Source organism: Coregonus clupeaformis, chromosome 28 (genome assembly GCF_020615455.1).
Source record: "Coregonus clupeaformis isolate EN_2021a chromosome 28, ASM2061545v1, whole genome shotgun sequence".
NCBI classification, from domain to species: domain Eukaryota; kingdom Metazoa; phylum Chordata; class Actinopteri; order Salmoniformes; family Salmonidae; genus Coregonus; species Coregonus clupeaformis.
The window spans coordinates 7200267-7226623 of NC_059219.1; the positions used below are offsets into that span (position 1 = coordinate 7200267).

Consider the following 26357-nt stretch of genomic DNA (forward strand, 5'->3'; position numbering starts at 1 on the left):
GATTTTGTACGTTTGCCCACTGACAAATAAATGATCAGTCTATAATTTTAATGGTAGGTTTATTTCAACAGTGAGAGACAGAATAACAACAAAAAAATCCAGAAAAAAGCATGTCAAAAATGTTATAAATTGATTTGCATTTTAATGAGGGAAATAAGTATTTGAGCCCCTCTCAATCAGAAAGATTTCTGGCTCCCAGGTGTCTTTTATACAGGTAACGAGCTGAGATTAGGAGCACACTCTTAAAGGGAGTGCTCCTAATCTCAGTTTGTTACCTGTATAAAAGACACCTGTCCACAGAAGCAATCAATCAATCAGATTCCAAACTCTCCACCATGGCCAAGACCAAAGAGCTCTCCAAGGATGTCAGTGACAAGATTGTAGACCTACACAAGGCTTGAATGGGCTACAAGACCATCGCCAAGCAGCTTGGTGAGAAGGTGACAATAGTTGGTGCGATTATTTGCAAATGGAAGAAACACAAAATAACTGTCAATCTCCCTCGGCCTGGGGCTCCATGCAAGATCTCACCTTGTGGAGTTGCAATGATCATGCCCAGAACTACACGGGAGGATCTTGTCAATGATCTCAAGGCAGCTGGGTCCATAGTCACCAAGAAAACAATTGGTAACACACTACGCCGTGAAGGACTGAAATCCTGCAGCGCCCGCAAGGTCCCCCTGCTCAAGAAAGCACATATACAGGAACGTCTGACGTTTGCCAATGAACATCTGAATGATTCAGAGGAGAACTGGGTGAAAGTGTTGTGGTCAGATGAGACCAAAATGGAGCTCTTTGGCATCAACTCAACTCGCCGTGTTTGGAGGAGGAGGAATGCTGCCTATGACCCCAAGAACACCATCCTCACTGTCAAACATGGAGGTGGAAAGATTATGCTTTGGGGTTGTTTTTCTGCTAAGGGGACAGGACAACTTCACTGCATCAAAGGGACGATGGACGGGGCCATGTACCGTCAAATCTTGGGTGAGAACCTCCTTCCCTCAGCCAGGTCATTGAAAATGGGTCGTGGATGCGTATTCCAGCATGACAATGACCCAAAACACACGGCCAAGGCAACAAAGGAGTGGCTCAAGAATAAGCACATTAAGGTCCTGGAGTGGCCTAGCCAGTCTCCAGACCTTAATCCCATAGAAAATCTGTGGAGGGAGCTGAAGGTTCGAGTTGCCAAACGTCAGCCTCGAAACCTTAATGACTTGGAGAAGATCTGCAAAGAGGAGTGGAACAAAATCCCTCCTGAGATGTGTGCAAACCTGGTGGCCAACAACAAGAAACGTCTGACCTCTGTGAATGCCAACAAGGGTTTTGCCACCAAGTACTAAGTCATGTTTTGCAGAGGGGTCAAATACTTATTTCCCTCATTAAAATGCAAATCAATTTATAAGATTTTTGACATGCATGTTTCTGGATTTCTTTGTTGTTACTCTGTCTCTCACTGTTCAAATAAACCTACCATTAAAATTATAGACTGATCATGTCTTTGTCAGTGGGCAAACGTACAAAATCAGCAGGGGATCAACTTTTTTCCCTCACTGTACCTGCTGGAAACATATGATGCTGTTCATCACCTGCACTGGAGTGGTTGGTGTTTTAACTTGCTGCCAATGTTTCTGTGTTTTTTAATAATCTGTTTCCTCATTCAGTTTCCTCATTATTAGCTCGTGATAGAACTGTTTTAACTCTGGGACGTAAACATGTCTGTGCTGAATTTCTCCTCCATACACCTGGTGCTCCTCTTCTCTCTGTCTGAAGTGGGTGAGTATAGACATTTAAGATAGATTTCTTTGCTTATTATTTATTACAGGTAGTGTGTGCAAATCCAAGTTATATTGGAGTGCTAACACAAGCAGGAGTACAGTACATGTAACATTTAAGGCAATATCAATCCTGCATAATCAGAACTCTGATTAAGATATTGTAAAATAAGAAAAATACAGTATGTCTCACCATAAAAGAGAAAAATCTGAATATCATTTTGTTTTCAATGACTTTCTCTTCTTTACTCTCTTTTCAAAGTGTATTCATCAGATGGAGATTTCACACACTATAATGCTAGGTGTGAGTTCAGAGAAGTACATGATATTGAGTATATTGAAGAGTTTCATTTCAACAAGGTGATGATGGCATGGTACAACAGCACCAAGGATAAATGGACAGGATACACACCCCATGGACTGGATCTTGCGAACATTTTTAATGGAGATCTTTATGACCATCTTGCAAGAAGAGCAGCAATGGATATTTTGTGTGTGGCCAATGCTGATTTACTCTATGGCTACCTACATAATTATACATGTAATTACAAATCCCTGATACAATCTAGAAAAGGAGATTGACTTGTAGAGGAAATCCCTCATTTGACTATTTATTATACACTTCATAACATGTCAAATAATAATTAAGTGATAATTCTATCATATTTGTGTTGGTTAAAAGATCAAATCTACATACTTTAAAATGGGAATTATTTTTAAACAAAGTAATATAATTTAGGAAGTGTATATTCAGCCGACAGACCAAATACATAAGGTTAGACACATAGGGATAGAAATGAGTTAAGGTTACTATTTATGTTGGTTTTAGGGACGAGGGTTAGGTTAAGAGGTTGGGTTAGGGTTATGGAAAGGCTTAGATTAGCATTGGGTTAGCGTACCGCCCACCGCCCACCGCCATTCAAAATCTGACCAGTGAATATACAATACCTGTAATTTACTATTCTTAATTCCTTTGTCTATTTGATTATGGTTATGATGTTTAGATTTATCAATTGAATTCCTCCTTATTGCATCACTCATTCATTGCCCTCTTCTGCAGTTGAGCCCTACGTCAGGCTGAGGTCAGTGGAGCCGTTCAATACCAGACACTCTAGCATGCTTGTGTGCAGTGCCTACGACTTCTACCCCAAACCCATCAGAGTGACGTGGCTGAAGAACGGACAGGAAGTGACCTCAGATGTGACCTCCACAGAGGAGCTGGCCAATGGGGACTGGACCTACCAGATCCACTCGCACCTGGAGTACACGCCCACACCTGGAGAGAAAATCACCTGTATGGTGGAGCACTTCAGCCTCACTGAGCCCAAGCTGTATGACTGGGGTAAGACTGTGTGTGAGTGGGCTAAGGGTGTGTGAGTGGGCTAAGGGTGTGTGAGTGGGCTAAGGGTGTGTGAGTGGGCTAAGGGTGTGTGAGTGGGCTAAGGGTGTGTGAGTGGGATAAGGGTGTGTGAGTGGGCTAAGGGTGTGTGAGTGGCCTAAGGGTGTGTGAGTGGGCTAAGGGTGTGTGAGTGGGCTAAGGGTGTGTGAGTGGGATAAGGGTGTGTGAGTGGGCTAAGGGTGTGTGAGTGGGCTAATGGTGTGTGAGTGGGCTAAGGGTGTGTGAGTGGGCTAAGGTTGTGTGAGTGGGATAAGGGTGTGTGAGTGGGCTAAGGGTGTGTGAGTGGCCTAAGGGTGTGTGAGTGGGCTAAGGGTGTGTGAGTGGGATAAGGGTGTGTGCGTGGGCTAAGGGTGTGTGAGTGGGCTAAGGGTGTGTGAGTGGGCTAAGGGGTGTGTGAGTGGGCTAAGGGTGTGTGAGTGGGCTAAGGGTGTGTGAGTGGGCTAAGGGTGTGTGAGTGGGCTAAGGGTGTGTGAGTGGGCTAAGGGTGTGTGAGTGGGCTAAGGGTGTGTGAGTGGGCTAAGGTTGTGTGAGTGGGATAAGGGTGTGTGAGTGGGATAAGGGTGTGTGAGTGGCCTAAGGGTGTGTGAGTGGGCTAAGGGTGTGTGAGTGGGATAAGGGTGTGTGCGTGGGCTAAGGGTGTGTGAGTGGGCTAAGGGTGTGTGAGTGGGCTAAGGGTGTGTGAGTGGGCTAAGGGTGTGTGAGTGGGATAAGGGTGTGTGAGTGGGCTAAGGGTGTGTGAGTGGGCTAAGGGTGTGTGAGTGGGCTAAGGGTGTGTGAGTGGGCTAAGGGTGTGTGAGTGGGCTAAGGGTGTGTGAGTGGGCTAAGGGTGTGTGAGTGTGGGAAGAGACTGTGGATGGGGGATGATACTGTGAGTGTGGGAAGAGACTTTGTGTGGGGGATGATACTGTGGGTGGGGGAAGATACTTTGTGTGGGGGATGATACTGTGGGTGGGGGAAGAGACTTTGTGTGGGGGATGATACTGTGGGTGGGGGAAGAGACTTTGTGTGGGGGATGAAACTGTGGGTGGGGGAAGAGACTTTGTGTGGGGGATGATACTGTGGGTGGGGGAAGAGACTTTGTGTGGGGGATGATACTGTGGGTGGGGGAAGAGACTTTGTGTGGGGGGATGATACTGTGGGTGGGGGGAAGAGACTGTGTGTGGGGGAAGAGACTTTGTGTGGGGGAAGAGACTGTGGGTGGGGGAAGAGACTTTGTGTGGGGGATGATACTGTGGGTGGGGGAAGAGACTGTGGGTGGGGGAAGAGACTGTGGGTGGGGGAAGAGACTGTGGGTGGGGGGAAGAGACTGTGGGTGGGGGAAGAGACTGTGGGTGGGGGAAGAGACTGTGGGTGGGGGAAGAGACTGTGGGTGGGGGAAGAGACTGTGGGTGGGGGAAGAGACTGTGGGTGGGGGAAGAGACTGGGTGGGGGAAGAGACTGTGGGTGGGGGAAGAGACTGTGGGTGGGGGAAGAGACTGTGGGTGGGGGAAGAGACTGTGGGTGGGGGGAAGAGACTGTGGGTGGGGGAAGAGACTGTGGGTGGGGGGAAGAGACTGTGGGTGGGGGAAGATACTGGGTGGGGGAAGAGACTGTGGGTGGGGGAAGAGACTGTGGGTGGGGGAAGAGACTGTGGGTGGGGGGAAGAGACTGTGGGTGGGGGAAGAGACTGTGGGTGGGGGAAGAGACTGTGGGTGGGGGAAGAGACTGTGGGTGGGGGAAGAGACTGTGGGTGGGGGAAGAGACTGTGGGTGGGGGAAGAGACTGTGGGTGGGGGAAGAGACTGTGGGTGGGGAGAGGTGCAAGCTGTTGTGAGGCCTTGGCTTCCTTTTAAGCCCTCAGCCAACTAGGGGTTTGTTCACCGTCAATCTGCCACAATATTTATATTCGGTTCAAGGATTATGTAAATCCAATTTAAAGTTAGTTATGACTGTTGTATGTTGATTCAAACTAAGGGGGATGGATGAAGATGAAAAGGAATGAATCCCATTCTATTAGAATAATGATTCATGAATCAAGAGGGTTGTTGTAAGAGTGTGTGAATCAAGTAACAGTGGTTACAGGGTTTTATGCCTGTGTAATTACAGACCCCTCCATCCCCGAGTCTGAGAGGAATAAGATGGTGATCGGGGCCTGTGGGCTGCTGCTGGGGGTGGTCTTTATAGCAGCTGGACTGATCTACTACAGGAAGAAATCTACTGGTGAGGAGACACAGGCCTCAGCACATCTATTTTCTAGAAGTCTAGGTCAAACCATCCTGAGATAGACATCAGACACTCATTAAATCCACTGTTATACTGCTGATCTATACCATGCACATTGTGCATTATAATATGAAATGTTACATTATTAAGTCACTGTCCGCATTATAACAGCAACAAATGTTGGTTTCTCTCTCAACAGGGCTGATTGTGGTGCCAACAAGTTATGATAGGGGTCAGTCTAGTGGTTAAAACATTTTACGTTTGGAGTTCAAAGCTCAACAAGAGTTTGCAATCTGATGTCTAAGGGTCATTATATTAAATGGGAACACATTTATTTAAACTACAGTATATTGATCTCTTTTATGAATTGTATGTATTTTCCCTCCATCTTGTGCTAACATCAGTTATTTCCAAGTCTTGCAAATCATAGTGTATATTTTTTTTCTAACAGATTGTCAGTTGGGTATGCTCTCTGCAAGGTTTTGTATATCTTACTTATCATATGAACATAACTTTATGTATCAAATAAAATTCCCTCAAGTTTTCACATTTTAAATGATAGAGAATACCTTTTGTTAAAGTACTAACAACCTTGGTGAAAATGTTTCTCACCTCTCTTTGCTCTTGAGAAGAATAAAAAAATATGTCAACTTATTATCATCACTGCTTCAGCCTCTCCTTGTATGTTTACCACTCAACTGTAAATTAAGAAATGTTAGTTCAGAGGCCTGGCGGTTTGGTTTAGTCTAGTCGACAACCTTGTTAACAAAAACCCTTTAATCAAAGCAATGAGACAAAAAAAACGATACAGTAGAAAAAAAGAGTAACCATAGGTATGCTCTGAACATACCTACGTGTGTGATTGAATTACACATTTAAGAGGTATGTCAGATATAAAGTATGGAAGTGAATTCATCATCTTTACTTGACTTTTAAATATAGTAATTTATAGAAGAACAAACAAAGAATGTGTGAAAAAGTTAAGATGATCCTTGCTGAAGATATCATATAGAGGTATGATGAGATAAACTATGCAAAATTGTTCAGTGAACATTACAGTATATGACTCAGTTGCACTGGCTTCCATTGATGAGGAGGAATGTTCCGGTAGACACCCCCAGCAGCCCCAGAGTCAGGCCCACTCCAGAGAATACAGCAGGACCAGCACTGGACCCACTCAGGTTCTGGAGGATAGGAGTAGGACATATTTCATCCATGTTGTGTTTCACATTCTCAAATACTTCAGTATATCATTTATTTATAAATTAAAGGAAATCTGATCCTCTAAATATAACATCCAATCTGCCCATGATTAATAGAACTTGCTCCCCCGCATCGCTCACCCCAGAACCTGTTGGGAGTGTATCGTCCCACGGTCCCTCCCTCAGTCACCTCCAGGTCGTTCCTGGTCCATCTGACTATGACAGGTGGGGTTAGAAATGATTCAAAAAGCAGATGAGGGAGCTGCTCCTTCCCAGATCCACCTCATCCTCTGGGTACAGAACAACCTCAGGGGGCTCTGGGGGGAAGAGGGGGAAAACAATGTAGTAAGTCTCTTGGCTTTCACAGTGTTATGTGTGTAGGTTTGTTCTGTTTTTGATAGATGGCATAGATTGCTGTATGACATGCAATTACAAGAGAACTTTAACTGATTGTAATTGATACGCTAAAAAGTATTGATGTCAATACAAGGTATTCCACCATGGTGAGATCACGTCACAGACAGATACACTTGTTTTCAGGAGCTGTCACTGTGGTGGGCCTGAAACCAACCTCACCTCCTTTGTGCACCGGCAACACAACTTGCTCACCTCTATGTGTATCAATGGAAGTGTCCAACCAAAGTAAAACTGGCTTGTAGGTTGGTATAGAGTTCTACCAGTCAGACTAGGTGACATATTTGTCCATGATTGAAACAGATAACTCAGTGAGAAATGCAGTTCCCTGTCACAACTGGCAGCACTACCGTAGCTTGCCTAATTCATCAGACTGTGATACCTTGGTTATTCAGTCTGAAACAAAGCACTGCAAAAAAAATATTGAATGTTTCCTCTCACGACCCCTACAAGCAAGAACATTCAATGAAATCCAATTTGAACTCACTCTACTGGTTGTCTGTACGGTTGGTCCTTTTGTCTCTTGAAAGTTGAGAAAAAATATCCCAAGTAAAGTATTATCAAACAGACTTTTCAAAATGTGATTTCTATCACCTGGAAAAAAAACATGTAAACACCTGCAAGACTTCGGTTAGAATGTGTGCATCGTTTGCATGTGCTTATGTCTTTGTGTGCGTGTCTCAGGTGATGAACAAACAAATCTGAATGGTGGCGTTGTTTAGGACTCAGGTGCATGTACATGCTGTCAAGTCTAAACTAGGGTACGGCCCAGTTAACTCGGTGAGGTTCACCTAGTTATCAGATAGTTCTTAATGCAAAAGGAATAATTGTATGGCTGCTGAATAGAAGAGAGCTTACATACTCGCATCCATTGACTTGGAGCAGGTGAAGTGTTGCTGGAAGGGCCACCATGTCTTTTCTACCTAGCTACTCTGCTGTCAGAACAGATGTAATATTTCTTATTGGTTCTTCATAAGAACCAGTTAAGTACAGCACTGGTTCATCCTGTTTAGAGCTTCCCCTCAGTTTGAGTGAGTTCAATCCTACAGTACTCTCTCAAACACACAGATGAGTTTATGATTAGAGAGCCTGGAGATGAACTACTCTGTGATTATACTGATTCTAACTGGAACCGTTTTCACCTCGGCACAACGTAAGAGCTCTTGATCTCAGTTATCCTTTTAAATACGGTTTGATTATTAATGTCATGTGCAAGTTATCAGGTAAACTGTCAATATAACCTGGGCCTCTGCATTGCCCTACTGTACAATACCAGCCTTTTAGCTTCAGTGTGCAGTCATTTCTGTAGACCATTATTTTCCCTATGGAATACGGACCAGATGGATTCATTTGACATGTATTTATTTTCTCATTTCAGTTCAACATGAATTGATGGCTACCTATGGATGCTTTGACTCAGGTGATCTTGAGGTGGTGGTGGTGATGGATGGGGATGAAATCGGCTATGCTAATTTCAAGGAAGGAAAGGGGGTGTGGACGGTGCCTAATGTTCCACCGTCGCCAGCTATAACAAACCATTCATCGACATTTTATAAATATGCTATACTGTCTCAAATGTGGTGCAAGCAACGTATGGGATGGGGAGAACGTGCAGTACCCAGCATACCACAAGTCAAAGGTAAGTCAGATTCTTTATTAGATTGTCTGCATAAGCCAGTAAAAAACTATGCATAAATGTAGATGTATTTTACTGTATACTTCTTACCTGGAAGAGTGTCTTAGTCTGAGGTTGGAGTTGCCTGACACCTGTAAAAGCAATACCCTCCAGAGTGGGCGGGGAGCCTTTTAGTCTAGTGGACAGACAATGGAATACTGAATATCAGACCACATCCTGAATGGGTTTGGTCCATCTTACTGTCACTGGTGGAGTCTCTTTCTATTTTCTGGTTTCTATTTGCCCCCAAGATGCCCCTGAGAGCACCATCTACCCCAGGGATGAGGAGGAGTTGGGGGTGGAGAACACGCTCATCTGCTTTCTGAATTATTTCTACCCCCCGCCTGTCAAAGTCAATTGGACCAAGAATAGCCTGGAGGTGACTGAGGGAGCGTATCTCAGTCGGTACTATCCTAATAAAGATGGAACGTTCCACCAGTTCTCCACCCTGAGTTTCACCCCACAGGAGGGGGACGTCTACGCCTGCACTGTGGAGCACACGGCCCTGAAGGACCCCAAAACCAGGTTCTGGGGTGAGGGGAAATTCGTAATAGTATACTTTAGATATTTCAGTAATATGGGGCGGCAGGTAGCTTAGTGGGTAAGAGCGTTGTGCCAGTAACCGAAACGTCGCTGGTTCTAATCCCCGAGCCGACTAGGTGAAAAATCTGTCGATGTGCCCTTAAGCAAGGCACTTAACCCTAATTGCTCCTGGAAGTCGCTCTGGATAAGAGCGTCTGCTAAATGACGTAAATGTAATGTAATGTCTACTACAGTGTGTGATTACTGAATGTTCTGTCTCTGTCTAATCGCTCATGGTGTGTCTTACTGGTTAACCCTAACTGATGGCACTTCTGTCCTTCTGTCCCCAAGAGCCTGAGGTCAGTGAGGTGAGTGGGTCCAGTGCTGGTCCTGCTGTATTCTGTGGAGTGGGTCTGACTCTGGGGCTGCTGGGGGTGGCTACCGGAACATTCCTCATCATCAAAGGAAACCAGTGCAATTGAGAACCAGAGATACAGAATAGAGGTGAAAGTGACATGGTAAAGGGCTGACATGGGGGTAATGTGGGTAATGTGGGTAATGTAGATAATGGGGTAATGTGGATAATGTGAGTAATATCGGTAATGAGGGTAATGTGTAGTCCAGGGTTGTCAGCACTATCACTCGATTAGGCACCAGCGCAACATTTTATTTTTGGTTGTTTGTTTGATATTCCCACAAAATTCAGTGGGGTAGGCCAGAGTGGGGCTTAAACCCAGATCCAGTGACTGTCAGGCCAAAATTGTATCCTCTTGATGGGGTTGCCTGGTGTTGAGTTAAGTTCGCTACAAAATGTTTTATTGTAAAGTGTATTAGAAAATGTGAATGCTCTTTACATAAAGTTTGGGTAACGCTGTACAGTGTCATTATTATTATAACAGGGTATTTACATCTGTAAATTGTATTGTAATAAATGGTAATAACTCCTTGTTTCACTGTACTGACATCATGGAAAACATTCACAATTACAGAGGTGTAACGATGAATGCTTGTTACAAATGTGCTAGTTTCCACTAAACTGTCGAACTTTACATTGCTTTTTGTTGTCAGCTGCATCCATTAAAGGCAATATGTTGTAGTGACACAGTAAACAGCTGCAAAATAACATGTACCTACCTGCTGGAAACATATGACGCTGTTCATCAGCTGCACAGGAGTGGTTGGAGTTTTAACTTGCTGCCAATGTCTCTTTTAAAATCAGTTTCCTCATTCAGTTTCCTCATTACTAGCTCATAATATATCTGTTTTAACTCTGAGATGTAAACATGTCTGTGCTGAATTTCTCCTCCATACACCTGGTGCTCCTGCAGTGAATTCAGTGGGTTAGCCCAGAGTGGGGCCAAACCCAGGTCCAGCGACCATCAGCCCAACACTTTAGATTCTCAAGGTTGTTCAGTGTTGAGTTAATGTCGCTACAATATTTAATATTATAAAGTTAATAAAAAATGGGAATGCACTTTAAATAAAGTTTGGGTAACGCTGTACAGTGTGCTTATTATTATTACAGGGTATTTACAATATGTAAAAAGTATTGTAATACATTGTAATAACTCCCCCGTGCTGAATTTCACTGTCAGCATTATAACAACCACAAATGTTGCTCTCTCGCTCAGCAGGGCTGATGCTGGTACCAGCAAGTTATGATATGGGTCCCTCTAGTGGTTCAATTATATTACATTTGGAGTTAAAAGCGTGACAAAAACTGGTCAATATCAAATCCCTGATGGCAGCTGATATTGGGAGTTTGCTTGTAGCAGCTGTTTAGGATAAAGAAGAATCAGTTTAGCAACATTATTTTGGTGTGGTAGGTATGTCTTATGACATAAGAATAGCCTATCAAATATACACTGAGTGTACAAAATATTAGGAACACCTTTTTAATGTTCAGTTGCACCCCCTTTTGCCTTAATTCGTCGGGGTATGGACTCTGCAAGGTGTCGAAAGCGTTCCACAGGGATGCTGGCCCATGTTGACTCCAATGCTTCCCACAGTTGTGTCAAGTTGGCTGAACTTTGGCAATACAGTTTGAATAGAGCCCTTGAAATCAGATTTTAAACCTAACCCTAACCTTAAAGGTCCAACTGCAGCCACTTTTAACAATGAAATGCCTTACTGTGATTGTTTTCAATTGAAATGGTCCAAAACAAACAAAAATTGATTCTTAGAAAATAGCTATTTGGTCTATTAAATAATATACCGCCTGGTGATGTCACCAAACTCCATCCCACCAAAACAGGTATTTTCAAACAGCTCTTACTCTAAAAGGGCTTTATAATGATTTTCACAATTTCACAGTATTATTCTAAAGTCATAGTGTGGAAATATAAATATGATAGCTACCTATGGATGCTTTGAGTCAGGTGATACTGAGGTGGTGGTGGTGATGGATGGGAATGAAGTCGGCTATGCTGATTTCAAGGAAGGAAAGGGGGTGTGGACGGTGCCTAATGTTCCACTAAGTAAAACATTCCATTCGCTGATGTCTTATGAATATGCTAAACTGACTCTAATTTGGTGCATGGAGCGTATGGAATTTGGAAAAGGTGCAGTACCCAGCATACCACAAGTCAAAGGTAAGTCAGATTCTTTATTGGAATGTCTGCATAAGCCAGTAAAAAACTATGCATAAATATAGTTGTATTTTACTGTATACTTCTTACCTGGAAGAGTGTCTTAGTCTGAGGTTGGAGTTGCCTGACACCTGTAAAAGCAATACCCTCCAGAGTGGGCGGGGAGCCTTTTAGTCTAGTGGACAGACAATGGAATACTGAATATCAGACCAGATCCTGAATGGGTTTGGTCCATCTTACTAGTGGAGTATTCTTTGGTCCATGTAACAAGTGGAGTCTTTTTCTATGTTCTGGTTTCTATTTGCCCCACAGAGCACCATCTACCCCAGGGATGAGGAGGAGCTGGGGGTGGAGAACACGCTCATCTACTCTGTGAATCATTTCTTTCCCCCGTCTGTCAAAGTCAACTGGACCAATAATAGCCTGGAGGTGACTGAGGGAGCATCTCTCAGTTGGTGCAATCTTATTAAAGATAGAACGTTCTACCAGTTCTCCACCCTGAGTTTCACCCCACTGGAGGGTGACTTCTACGCCTGCACTGTGGCGCACACGGCCCGAAGGACCCCAAAAGTAGGTTCTGGGGTGTGGGTAAATTCTGAATAGTATACTTTAGATATTTCACAATTTCACAGTATTATTCTAAAGTCATAGTGTGGAAATATAAATATGATAGCTACCTATGGATGCTTTGAGTCAGGTGATACTGAGGTGGTGGTGGTGATGGATGGGAATGAAGTCGGCTATGCTGATTTCAAGGAAGGAAAGGGGGTGTGGACGGTGCCTAATGTTCCACTAAGTAAAACATTCCATTCGCTGATGTCTTATGAATATGCTAAACTGACTCTAATTTGGTGCATGGAGCGTATGGAATTTGGAAAAGGTGCAGTACCCAGCATACCACAAGTCAAAGGTAAGTCAGATTCTTTATTGGAATGTCTGCATAAGCCAGTAAAAAACTATGCATAAATATAGTTGTATTTTACTGTATACTTCTTACCTGGAAGAGTGTCTTAGTCTGAGGTTGGAGTTGCCTGACACCTGTAAAAGCAATACCCTCCAGAGTGGGCGGGGAGCCTTTTAGTCTAGTGGACAGACAATGGAATACTGAATATCAGACCAGATCCTGAATGGGTTTGGTCCATCTTACTAGTGGAGTATTCTTTGGTCCATGTAACAAGTGGAGTCTTTTTCTATGTTCTGGTTTCTATTTGCCCCACAGAGCACCATCTACCCCAGGGATGAGGAGGAGCTGGGGGTGGAGAACACGCTCATCTACTCTGTGAATCATTTCTTTCCCCCGTCTGTCAAAGTCAACTGGACCAATAATAGCCTGGAGGTGACTGAGGGAGCATCTCTCAGTTGGTGCAATCTTATTAAAGATAGAACGTTCTACCAGTTCTCCACCCTGAGTTTCACCCCACTGGAGGGTGACTTCTACGCCTGCACTGTGGCGCACACGGCCCGAAGGACCCCAAAAGTAGGTTCTGGGGTGTGGGTAAATTCTGAATAGTATACTTTAGATATTTCAGTAATATGTCTACTACAGTGTGTGATTACTGGATGTTCTCTCTGACTAATCTCTCATGGTGTGTTTTACTGGCTAACTCTAACTCTAACTGATGGCACCTCTTTCCTCCTGTCCCCAAGAGCCTGAGGTCAGTGAGGTGAGTGCGTCCAGTGCTGGTCCTGCTGTATTCTGTAGAGTGGGCCTGGCTCTGGGACTGCTGGGGGTGGCTACCGGAACATTCCTCATCATCAAAGGAAACCAGTGCAATTGAGAACCAGAGATACAGAATAGAGGCAAAAGTGACATTGTAAAGGGCTGACATGGGGTAATATGGATAATGTAGGTAATGTGGACAATTGGGTAATGGGGATAATGTGGGTAATGGGATAATGTGGACAATGGGGTAATTTGGGTAATGTGGTTAATATAGGTAATGTGGGTAATGAATTAATGTGGACAATAGGGTAATGTGGATAATGTGAAAAATGGGGTAATATAGGTAATGGGAGTAATGGGGGTAATTTGAGTAATGGGTAAGGTGGGTAATGTAGTAAATTGTAATAACTCCTTGTTTCACTGTACTGACATCATGGAAAACATTCACAATTACAGAGGTGTAACAATTAATGCTTGTCAGATATGTGCTAGTTTCCACTAAAATCACTAACTTTGCATAGATTTTGTTTTCAGCTGCATCAATTTTTAGCAACAAAAAATGTTTTCACAAAAGTTGAAAAGTAGGTTTTAATTACCTACCCATTAATGTGCACTGTACAAAACATATTTTCACTCAATGTTTTTGCTAGCACTTACCCCAAAACAAAGTGTCTGGGTTAACTTGACACTTGTGTAGAATTGACCAAAACAGAACAGATGCTTCAACCTCACTGACTGGTCTACCATTGGGGTTTCATCCCAGATAAAGAACAAACACATGTACAAAGCAGTGCAATGTTTGCCTAAGTACAATGTAATTTATAGGTGTTACACAGTTTTTCTCTAGTTAAAGTAAAGTGTGAGTTATGGGGTACCATAAAAAAAGGACACAACATTTTTAAATGATGCCCAACCAGTCAATAAAAAAACAAGTCAGTATGTTGCAGTCACACAGTAAACAGTTGCAAAATAAAATGTACCTACCTGCTGGAAACATATGATGCTGTTCATCACCTGCACTGGAGTGGTTGGAGTTTTAATCTTGCTGCCAATGTTTCTGTGTTTTTTAATAATCCGTTTCCTCATTCAGTTTCCTCATTACTAGCTCATAATATATCTGTTTTAACTCTGAGATGTAAACATGTCTGTGCTGAATTTCTCCTCCATACACCTGGTGCTCCTCTTCTCTCTGTCTGAAGTGGGTGAGTATAGACATTCTACTTTAAGATAGACTTCTTTGCTAAGGGACAGTTAGAAAAGTATTGGATTGAGGGGGGTGGGGTTGTCAAACGTTTGTTTTTGCATTATAGAGGGTTGTGTTTAAGGACAGATAGTGCGTTTTTCCCTAGTTTACATTCAACCGTTTTGCAGGTTTTGCTATATCATTTCTTCAATCCTAGTCAATTTTTTTTACATTTTTAAATTTTACCTTTATTTAACTAGGCAAGTCAGTTAAGAACAAATTCTTATTTACAATGACGGCCTACACCGGCCAAACCCGGTGCGCCGGCCTATGGGACTCCCAATCACGGCCGGTTGTGATACAGCCTGGAATCGAACCAGGGGGTCTGTAGTGACGCCTCAAGCACTGAGATACAGTGCCTTAGACCACTGCGCCACTCGGGAGCCCAACTGGGGGGGGGGGGGACCACTTTTTTTATGTTTGAACTGTCCATTGTTATTTATTACAGGTAGTGTGTGTAAATCCACGTTTTCTTATCATTGGAGTGCTAACACAAGCCGGAGTATAGTACATGTAACATTTAAGGCAATATCAATCCTGCATAATCAGAACTCAGATTATGATATTGTAAAAGAAGAAAAATACAATATGTCTCACCATAAAAGAGAAAAATCTGAATATCACTTTCAATGACTTTCTCTTTTTTACTCTCTTTTCAAAGTTTATTCATCAGATGGAGATTTCACACACATTAATGGTAGGTGTGAGTTCAGAGAAGTGCATGATATTGAGTATATCTTAGAGTTTCATTTCAACAAGGTGATGATGGCATGGTACAACAGCACCATGGATAAATGGACAGGATACACACCCCATGGACTGGATCTTGCAAGAATGTTTAACGGAAATCCTTATTACCATGACTCACCAAGAGCTGGAATGGATATTTTGTGTGTGGCCAATGCTGATTCAGTCATTGGCTACCTACATAATTATACAGGTAATTACAAATCATTGATACAATCTAGAAAAGGAGATTAACTTGTAGAGGAAATCCCTCATTTGACTTTTTATTATAGACTTTATAACATATCAGATGACAAATAATAATTCAGTGATAATTCTATCATATGTTTGGTGGTTCTAAGATAAAATGTACATATTTTAATTAGATGTGATTTATTTTTAAACAAAGTAATATAATTTAGGAAGTGTATTATCAGCCGGCAGACCAAAAACATAAGGTTAGGCACATTTTTTTTTTTTGAGGTGGAAATTAGTTAGAGGGTTAGGTAAAAAGGTTGGGTTAGGGTTATGGAAAGGCTGAAATTACCATTGGGTTAGCGTACCGCCCACCGTCATTCAAAATCTGACCGTTGAATATAAACTAACTATAATTTACAATTCTTAATTCCTTTGTCTCTTTGGTTATGATTTTGATGTTTAGATTTATCAATTGAATTCCTCCTTATTGCATCACTGATTCATTGCCCTCCTCTCCAGTTGAGCCCTACGTCAGGCTGAGGTCAGTGGAGACGTTCAATACCAGACACTCTAGCATGCTTGTGTGCAGTGCCTACGACTTCTGCCCCAAACCCATCAGAGTGACGTGGCTGAAGAACGGACAGGAAGTGACCTCAGATGTGACCTCCACAGAGGAGCTGGCCAATGGGGACTGGACCTACCAGATCCACTCCCACCTGGAATACACGCCCACACCTGGAGAGAAAATCACCTGTATGGTGGAGCACTTCAGCCTCACTGAGCCCAAACTGTATGACTGGGGTAAGGGTGTGTGAGTGGGCTAAGGGTGTGTGAGTGGGCTAAGGGTGTGTGAGTGTGGTAAGAGACTGTGGGTAGGAAAAGAGACTGTGTGTGGGGGAAGAGCCTGTGTGTGGGGGAAGAGACTGGGTGGGGGAAGAGACTGGGTGGGGGAAGAGACTGGGTGGGGAAGAGACTGTGGGTGGGGGAAGAGACTGTGGGTGGGGGAAGAGACTGTGGGTGGGGGGAAGAGACTGTGGGTGGGGGGAAGAGACTGTGGGTGGGGGAAGAGACTGTGGGTGGGGGAAGAGACTGTGGGTGGGGGAAGAGACTGTGGGTGGGGGGAAGAGACTGTGGGTGGGGAAGAGACTGTGGGTGGGGGAAGAGACTGTGGGTGGGGGAAGAGACTGTGGGTGGGAGAAGAGACTGTGGGTGGGGAAGAGACTGTGGGTGGGGGAAGAGCCTGTGGGTGGGGGAAGAGACTGTGGGTGGGGGAAGAGACTGTGGGTGGGGGAAGAGACTGTGGGTGGGGGAAGAGACTGGGTGGGAGAAGAGACTGTGGGTGGGGGAAGAGACTGTGGGTGGGGGGAAGAGACTGTGGGTGGGGGAAGAGACTGTGGGTGGGGGAAGAGACTGTGGGTGGGGGAAGAGACTGTGGGTGGGGGCAAAGACTGGGTGGGGGAAGAGACTGTGGGTGGGGGAAGAGACTGTGGGTGGGGGAAGAGACTGTGGGTGGGGGAAGAGACTGTGGGTGGGGGAATAGACTGTGGGTGGGGGAAGAGACTGTGGGTGGGGGAAGAGACTGTGGGTGGGAGAAGAGACTGTGGGTGGGGGAAGAGACTGTGGGTGGGGGAAGAGACTGTGGGTGGGGGAAGAGACTGTGGGTGGGGGAAGAGACTGGGTGGGAGAAGAGACTGTGGGTGGGGGAAGAGACTGTGGGTGGGGGAAGAGACTGTGGGTGGGGGAAGAGACTGTGGGTGGGGGAAGAGACTGTGGGTGGGGGAAGAGACTGTGGGTGGGGGAAGAGACTGGGTGGGGGAAGAGACTGTGGGTGGGGGAAGAGACTGTGGGTGGGGGAAGAGACTGTGGGTGGGGGAAGAGACTGTTGGTGGGGGAAGAGACTGTGGGTGGGGGAAGACACTGTGGGTGGGGGAAGAGACTCTGGGTGGGAAAAGGTGCAAGCTGTTGTGAGGTCTTGGCTTCCTTTTTAGCCCTCAGCCAACTAGGGGTTTGTTCACCGTCAATCTGCCACAATATTTATATTCGGTTCAAGGATTATGTAAATCCAATTTAAAGTTAGTTATGACTGTTGTATGTTGATTCAAACTAAGGGGGATGGATGAAGATGAAAAGGAATGAATCCCATTCTATTAGAATAATGATTCATGAATCAAGAGAGTTGTTGTAAGAATGTGTGAATCAAGTAACAGTGGTTACAGGGTTTTATGCCTGTGTAATTACAGACCCCTCCATCCCCGAGTCTGAGAGGAATAAGATGGTGATCGGGGCCTGTGGGCTGCTGCTGGGGGTGGTCTTTATAGCAGCTGGACTGATCTACTACAGGAAGAAATCTACTGGTGAGGAGACACAGGCCTCAGCACATCTATTTTATAGAAGTCTAGGTCAAACCATCCTGAGATAGACATCAGACACTCTTTAAATCCACTATTATACTGCTGTTCTAGAGCATGCACATTGTACATAATAATATAAATGTTACATTATTAAGGCACTGTCCTCATTATAACAGCAACAAATGTTGGTCTCTCTCGCTCTCCCTCTCTATCTCTCCCTCTCGTTCTCTCTCTCGCTCTCTCTATCTCCCACTCTCTCTCTGTCACTCTCTCTCTCTCTCTCTGTCACTCTCTCTCTGTCACTCTCTCTCTCGCTCTCTCTCGTCTGTCTCTCTCTCTCTCTCTCTCAACAGGGCTGATTGTGGTGCCAACAAGTTATGATATGGGTCCCTCTAGTGGTTAACATTTTTTAAGTTTGGAGTTTAAAGCTCAACAAGAGATTTCAATCTGATGACTAGGGTCAATATATTACAGTTTTTCTCAATTGCTAAAACACAATTTCTGAAACCTTGCTCCATTTCCTGAAAACATTAAACACAAAACCTAATCTTCAAGCACTATTTACAAAACCTCTGACTCCTCTTGCAAAATGAAACATTCGCCTCAAAACAGTTTTACCTGTGTTCAAAATCAAACACTGCTCTCAAATCATAATCAAAGTGATCAAAATGATATACACTCTCAAGCAGTCAGTAAACAATACACCGAAAAATAGAAAACACATTGTTCAAAACATACAGTTCTCAGTGAGAAGTACATTTTTAATCTCAAAACAAATTTCATATTTTTCCATCATTGTCTTTTGATTAACGAAAACATGTTCTATCATAGTAGGTCAACATTTTTTGTTCTTCCTCCTCCTTGTACCCCTATTTTTACAGTACTGTACCCTGCATCTCACAAACTTGTCCTTTGTCTCTGTGATACTGTAATTCTTATACTTTGTTGATATGAACCTGCAACCAGTCAAAATCTATTGAGCAGTCAGTACTGTTAACAAATGGAAAGCCCAATGTTCAGGGCCATACAATTTGTCCATTGTACAGTATACAGCCTACAATGCACTGTACTACAGTATACAATACTAAAAGGGACAAAAATCAAAGGAGTAAACATGTGATCAATGTGCTTCTTCTTGTCTTTGGGCTGGGTCAGGCCAGAGCACTTCGTCGACATCACAAGCAATATTGTCCCTCCTGAGGCAACGGGGGAAGAAGCCTCTTGTGTGCCGTATCCAGCCCTGACATGATTCCTCACATATATCACCACAGGCTAAATCCATGGCTTGCAGCAGATTTACTCTGGTGTAGGGTTGTCTATCATACACTTTCCATCTCCAAGAGGAGATAAACTCCTCAATCGGATTCAGGAAAGGCGAGTATGGAGGGAGGTACAAGTTCATAAACTGCCCATTGATGTTTCTGAATGTACACTTACTTGCACATACTGAACTCCCAGTTCTTTCACCCTTGGTGAGTTGCGTTCAAAAGGTACTCTGAATACTTGTTTCATTCGCATCCTGTTACGATGGGGACACGGTCAATAGTGGAAATGCTCACACTGTCGATTCCCTGGAAGTGTGTGTTGTCTTGTATCACTCGTTCCTGGATTTCTCTGAGTCGTATTGCATTATCTTGAAGGACCATGCCAACTATAACGGCCTCTTGCTCCCGAGTGAATATAGCTGTCCTTCCACCTGCATGTGGCAGCCTTGTAATTCTACAAAAAGTAGTTGTGCAGTTACAAAACATATTCATGCAGTACAATACATACAGTGATTAACTTTACAAATGTCTATTGAAACAGCTGCATATAGTGTAGTACAGTACATTTGCAATTACAAAAATACAGTAGTATACTGTACCTGTTCTCGTCTCTGAATGTCCTTACTATGGTGGACACAGAAAATCGGCTCAAATTGGGTTGCACTCTAAGTCCTGCTTCCCTCATTGTCAGTCCATGGACAAGAACATGGTCTATGACTATTGGTCGAATTTCATCAGATATTTCCACTCTTTGTCTTCCTCTTCCTCTTCTTCCTCCTCTTCCTCTTTCTTGCCCTCCTCCTCCTCTTCTTCCTCGTCGCCCACCTCGCATACGTACTCGTCCTCGTCCTCTCACATTGTTTCTTCTATCCATTCTCAGACTTTCTCCTTCCCTACCTTCAACAACCTGTTTGCTCTCTGAACTGGCTTATATTGTTTGTGTTGCATCATTTGAAACAGGTTAAATCAATTTTGAGTGGTTGTGTTCAATCAATGACATGTGTTCTCTATTTGTATTTGATTGTTGCCACTTGTGTTTACCAGTATGGATGACATGTGCATTAGAGTGCAGAATGTGTTTTGAGAATGAGAATGTGTTTAGAGTTTTGCTGAAAAGTCTAAGTGAGATCTGCAAATTGTGTTTTACCATGTGAAATGGTTAAGGTATTGACAACAGACTGCATAATTAGCTAAATGAGTCCAGGCAACTGAGAACTTTGTTCAGCTAATGGGTTTTAGTGTTTTAGCAATTGAGAAAAACTGTAAATGGGAACACGTTTATTTAAACTACAGTATATGTCTCCCACACCAGGAAAAATGAAAAACAGTCTTGCAGGAGACGCTACAGATAAAGCAATCCCCCCCTCTCCTCTTTGACGCACACAAACAACGACTACATCTCATCTGTCCAGACCCGCCCAGATCCCTAGTGCCTGCATTATTGTTTGCCACAGCCTAAAATTGTACCAATTTGTTTTTCTCAGTCGCCCATGCTACTTCAATATTTCAATCAGAAATTATTCGATTTTTCCATTTTGTTAATGATGGTGGATTGACTTCCAAGTTTTTAGTATACGTTTTTTCAAGATGAGTGATGAGAAGGGAATCGTCCAGCCCGTTTAGTATCTCACTACACCCCCATATGACGTCTTGAAATATGCAGACAGGCGGATTAAAAGTACATTTACATTGTGATACATTCTAGCTCCGCCCATAAATGTTTGACTTTATATCACTCCCAGAAAGCATGGATTATTATATTTACACTTAACACATGACTCTTAAGACATGCCATTGTGCTGTAGAATTTCTGAATTTTGTCGCTTATATAATAATAATTCTATACATTAGTTTATACTGGACTAAGCGTACATTTTCGTTAACTGTAATTTCGTTAGTTATGCTCCAACTTTCCCTCCATCTTGTGCTAACATCAGTTAATTTTATGTCTTGGTACAATAGTTTATATTTTTTTCTAAGAGATTGTCAGTTGGGTATGCTCTCTGCAAGGTTTTGTATATGTTACTTATGAACATCCTTTTCTGACGCAAATAAAATTCCCTCAAGGTTTCACATTTTAAATGACAGAGAACACCTTTTGTTAAAGTACTAACAACCTTGGTGAAAATGTTTCTCACCTCTCGTTGCTCTTGAGAACAATAAAACAATGTCAACTTATTATCATCACTGCTTCAGTGTCTCCTTGTATGTTTACCACTCAACCTTAAAATGAAGAAATGTTAGTTCAGAGGCATGGAGGTTTGGTTTAGTCTAGTCGACAACCTTGTTAACAATAACCCTTTAATCAAAGCAAAGACACAAAAAAACATACACAGAAGAAAACACACGAGTAACAATAGGTGTGCTATTAAGACCACTTGACTTTTTCCACATTTTGATACGTTGCAGCCTTATTCTAAAATTGATTAAATTGTTTTTTCCCCCTCATCAATCTACACACAATACCCAATAATGACAAAGCAAAAACAGGTTTTTACAAATGTTTGTATATTTATTTAAAAAATTTAAAAAATAGATATCAAATTTACATTAGTATTCAGACCCTTTACTCAGTACTTTGTTAAGCTCTATCAGGTTGGATGGGGAGCATCACTGCACAGCTATTTTCAGGTCTCTCCAGAGATGTTCGATCGGGTTCAAGTCCGAGCTCTGGCTGGGCCACTCAAGAACATTCAGAGACTTGTCCCGAAGCCACTCATGCGTTGTATTGGCTGTGTGCTTAGGTTCGTTGTCCTGTTGGAAGGTGAACCTTCACCCCAGTCTGAGGTCCTGAGCGCTCTGGAGCAGGTTTTCATAAAGGATCTCTCCTTACTTTTCTCAGTTCAGCTTTCCCTCGGTCCGGACTAGTCTCCCAGTCCCTGCTGTTGAAAAACATTCCCACAGCATGATGCTGCCGCCACCATGCTTCACCGTAGGGATGGTGCCAGGTTTCCTCCAGACGTGACTCTTGGCGTTCAACTCAAAGAGTTCAATCGTGGTTTCATCAGACCAGGGAATCATGTTTCTCATGGTCTAAGAGTCCTTTAGGTGCCTTTTGGCAAACTCCAAGCGGGCTCTCATGTGCCTTTTACTGAAGAGTGGTCAGTTTGGCCGGGCGGCCAGCTCTAGGAAGAGTCTTGGTGGTTCCAAACTTCTTCCATTTAAGAATGATGGAAGCCACTGTGTTCTTGGGGACCTTCAATGCTGCAGAAATTCTTTGGTACCCTTCCCCAGATCTGTACCTCAACACAATCCTGTCTCGGAGCTCTACAGACAATTCCTTCGACCTCATGGCTTGGTTTTTGCTCTGACATGCACTGTCAACTGTGGGACCTTATATAGACAGGTGTGTACCTTTCCAAATCATGTCCAATCAATTTAATTTACCACAGGTGGACTCCAATCAAGTTCTAACAACATCACAAGGATGGTTAATGGAAACAAAATGCACCTGAGCTCAATTTCGAATACTTACAGTGGGGGAAAAAAGTATTTAGTCAGCCACCAATTGTGCAAGTTCTCCCACTTAAAAAGACGAGAGAGGCCTGTAATTTTCATCACAGGTACACGTCAACTATGACAGACAAATTGAGAAAAAAAAATCCAGAAAATCACATTGTAGGATTTTTAATGAATTTATTTGCAAATTATGGTGGAAAATAAGTATTTGGTCACCTACAAACAAGCAAGATTTCTGGCTCTCACAGACCTGTAACTTCTTCTTTAAGAGGCTCCTCTGTCCTCCACTTGTTACCTGTATTAATGGCACCTGTTTGAACTTGTTATCAGTATAAAAGACACCTGTCCACAACCTCAAACAGTCACACTCCAAACTCCACTATGGCCAAGACCAAAGAGCTGTCAAAGGACACCAGAAACAAAATTGTAGACCTGCACCAGGCTGGGAAGACTGAATATGCAATAGGTAAGCAGCTTGGTTTGAAGAAATCAACTGTGGGAGCAATTATTAGGAAATGGAAGACATACAAGACCACTGATAATCTCCCTCGATCTGGGGCTCCACGCAAGATCTCACCCCGTGGGGTCAAAATGATCACAAGAACGGTGAGCAAAAATCCCAGAACCACACGGGGGGACCTAGTGAATGACCTGCAGAGAGCTGGGACCAAAGTAACAAAGCCTACCATCAGTAACACACTACGCCGCCAGGGACTCAAATCCTGCAGTGCCAGACGTGTCCCCCTGCTTAAGCCAGTACATGTCCAGGCCCGTCTGAAGTTTGCTAGAGTGAATTTGGATGATCCAGAAGAGGATTGGGAGAATGTCATATAGTCAGATGAAACCAAAATATAACTTTTTGGTAAAAACTCAACTCGTCGTGTTTGGAGGACAAAGAATGCTGAGTTGCATCCAAAGAACACCATACCTACTGTGAAGCATGGGGGTGGAAACATCATGCTTTGGGGCTGTTTTTCTGCAAAGGGACCAGGACGACTGATCCATGTAAAGGAAAGAATGAATGGGGCCATGTATCGTGAGATTTTGAGTGAAAACCTCCTTCCATCAGCAAGGGCATTGAAGATGAAATGTGGCTGGGTCTTTCAGCATGACAATGATCCCAAACACACCGCCCGGGCAACGAAGGAGTGGCTTCGTAAGAAGCATTTCAAGGTCCTGGAGTGGCCTTGCCAGTCTCCAGATCTCAACCCCATAGAAAATCTTTGGAGGGAGTTGAAAGTCCGTGTTGCCCAGCGACAGCCCCAAAACATCACTGCTCTAGAGGAGATCTGCATGGAGGAATGGGCCAAAATACCAGCAACAGTGTGTGAAAACCTTGTGAAGACTTACAGAAAATGTTTGACCTGTGTCATTGCCAACAAAGGGTATATAACAAAGTATTGAGAAACTTTTGTTATTGACCAAATACTTATTTTCCACCATAATTTGCAAATAAATTCATTAAAAATCCTACAATGTGATTTTCTGGAGAAAAAAATGCTCATTTTGTCTGTCATAGTTGACGTGTACCTATGATGAAAATTACAGGCCTCTCTCATCTTTTTAAGTGGGAGAACTTGCACAATTGGTGGCTGACTAAATACTTTTTTCCCCCACTGTAGGTAAATAAGGTATTTCAGTCTTAGGCTCTGGAGGATAGGAGTAGGACACATTTCATCCATGTTGTGTTTCACATTCTCAAATACTTCAGTATATAATTTATTTATAAATTAAAGGAAATCTGATCCTCTAAATCACTCCCTCAGTCACCTCCGGGTCGTTCCTGGTCCATCTGACTATGACAGGTGGGGTTAGAAATGATTCAAAAAGCAGATGAGGGAGCTGCTCCTTCCCAGATCCACCTCATCCTCTGGGTACAGAACAACCTCAGGGGGCTCTAGGGGGAAGAGGGGGACAAACAATGTAGTAAGTCTCTTGGCTTTCACAATGTTATGTGCGTTTTGTTTTTGATAGATGGCATTGATTGCTGTATGACATGGTGGGCCTGAAACCAACCTCGCCTCCTTTGTGCACCGGCAACCCAACTTGCTCATTGTTATGAGTTTATTTTATAGTGTTGTGGGAACAAAGTTAAATTTATGAGATAAGTGATTCTTGGTGCCGCAGAGTCTGAGGCCAGAGATTCCAGTATGTCAAGGAGGCTTACTGGGGTTTATCTTATAATGATTGATGGACATGATATACTGACTTGGGGTAAAAGGTAATAACATCAAGGAAGGGAGTGCCCATTGAGGGTTGCCAGATGTTGTTGAAGAACCGTGTAACAGGAGGTATATAAACCGAGAGGTTTCCTTTGTGTAGTTCGTTCGGATGACAAGAGGCAAAGCATGGGCCATTTGTTAGACGAACCCGGTACTGTGATCAAATAAATACTTTGTATCAACTCTTCACATAATTGTCTAAGTACATTCTTGCATCCTGAACTTCTCGATACCAGAAACTCATCATAACAGATTGGCGTCACGAACCAATACAGTTTACAATCGAACTAACAGGTAAGAAGACTTTCATTGTAATATTATGTTAAAATCTGCTTATCTGTTGTAAAGCTAAGCTGTAACGAACGTTTAAATAATCAATATTTTTAAGGGGGACGATGAGTGGAGTTGAGGTATGTAAGGGATGTAAGGAGAAGGATAAAAATTAGACAATAATAGGGTGCTATTATTCTAAGCAGGGTAAGAGTAAAGACCAAACACAAAAGAGAAGAAGTAGAATGTGTTTAAAAAGATTGGGAGTAGGGTATTTTATAGTGTATGACATTATAACATGTGATTTCACCTTTATTTAACCAGGTAAGCCAGTTGAGAACAACTTCTCATTTACAACTGCGACCTGGCCAAGATAAAGCAAAGCAGTGCGATAAAAACAACACAGAGTTACATATGGGGTAAACAAAAACGTACAGTCAAACACAATAGAAAATGTATATACAGGGTGTGCAAATGTAGTAAGTTATGGAGGTAAGGCAATAAATATGCCATAGTGCCAAATAATTACAATTTAGTATTAACACTGGAATGATAGATGTGCAAACTATGATGTGCAAATAGAGATACTGGGGTGAAAATGAGCAAAATATATAACAATATGGGGATGAGGTAGTTGGGTGGGCTAATTTCAGATGGGCTGTGTACAGGTGCAGTGATCGGTAAGCAGCTCTGACAACTGATGCTTAAAGTTAGTGAGGAAGATAAGAGTCTCCAGCTTCAGAGATTTTTGCAGTTCGTTCCAGTCTTTGGCAGCAGAGAACTGGAAGGAATGGCGGCCAAAGGAGGTGTTGGCATTGGGGATGACCAGTGAGATATACCTGCTGGAGCGCATACTACAGGTGGGTGTTGCTATGGTGACCAATAAGCTAAGATAAGGCAGGGATTTGCCAAGCAGTGATTTATAGATGACCTGGAGCCAGTGCGCTTGGCGACGAATATGTAGTGAGGGCCATCCAACAAGAGCATACAGGTCACAATGGTGGCTAGTATATGGGGCTTTGGTGACAAAACGGATGGCACTGTGATAGACTACATCCAATTAGCTGAGTAGAATGTTGGAGGCTATTTTGTAAATGATATCGCCGAAGTCAAGGATCGGTAGGATAGTCAGTTTTATGAGGGCATGTTTGGCAGCATGAGTGAAGGAGGCTTTGTTGCGAAATAGG

At 43.2% G+C, this 26357-nt stretch overlaps 3 protein-coding genes and 1 pseudogene across 4 annotated transcripts; all 4 read left to right on the plus strand.

Moving 5' to 3' along the window:
• The first annotated feature begins 1662 nt into the window (after positions 1 to 1662).
• LOC121542669 (H-2 class II histocompatibility antigen, E-S beta chain) lies at positions 1663 to 6017 on the plus strand. 2 transcript variants are annotated; one of them, XM_041852152.1, is made up of 5 exons: positions 1663 to 1773; positions 2035 to 2313; positions 2833 to 3114; positions 5256 to 5369; positions 5572 to 6017. In XM_041852152.1, the coding sequence occupies exons 1-5, from the start codon at positions 1713 to 1715 to the stop codon at positions 5619 to 5621; spliced, it is 786 nt and encodes a 261-aa protein (XP_041708086.1). In that variant the 5' UTR covers positions 1663 to 1712; the 3' UTR covers positions 5622 to 6017. The 2 variants fall into 2 exon arrangements, with proteins under 2 accessions (XP_041708086.1, XP_041708085.1); XM_041852151.2 differs by having other exon boundaries at positions 5256 to 6017.
• Positions 6018 to 8029: 2012 nt separating this feature from the next.
• LOC121542668 (H-2 class II histocompatibility antigen, A-U alpha chain) lies at positions 8030 to 10687 on the plus strand. Its single transcript, XM_041852150.2, has 4 exons — positions 8030 to 8141; positions 8367 to 8627; positions 8915 to 9196; positions 9537 to 10687. The coding sequence occupies exons 1-4, from the start codon at positions 8084 to 8086 to the stop codon at positions 9665 to 9667; spliced, it is 732 nt and encodes a 243-aa protein (XP_041708084.2). The 5' UTR covers positions 8030 to 8083; the 3' UTR covers positions 9668 to 10687.
• An 845-nt stretch (positions 10688 to 11532) lies between these two features.
• Positions 11533 to 13764, plus strand: LOC121543772 (annotated as a pseudogene).
• Positions 13765 to 14518: 754 nt separating this feature from the next.
• LOC121542667 (H-2 class II histocompatibility antigen, E-S beta chain) lies at positions 14519 to 18463 on the plus strand. The gene is made up of 5 exons (XM_041852149.1): positions 14519 to 14638; positions 15341 to 15619; positions 16123 to 16404; positions 17844 to 17957; positions 18308 to 18463. Exons 1-5 carry the CDS (start codon positions 14578 to 14580, stop codon positions 18355 to 18357), a joined length of 786 nt encoding a protein of 261 aa, XP_041708083.1. The 5' UTR covers positions 14519 to 14577; the 3' UTR covers positions 18358 to 18463.
• The last annotated feature ends 7894 nt before the right edge of the window (positions 18464 to 26357 follow it).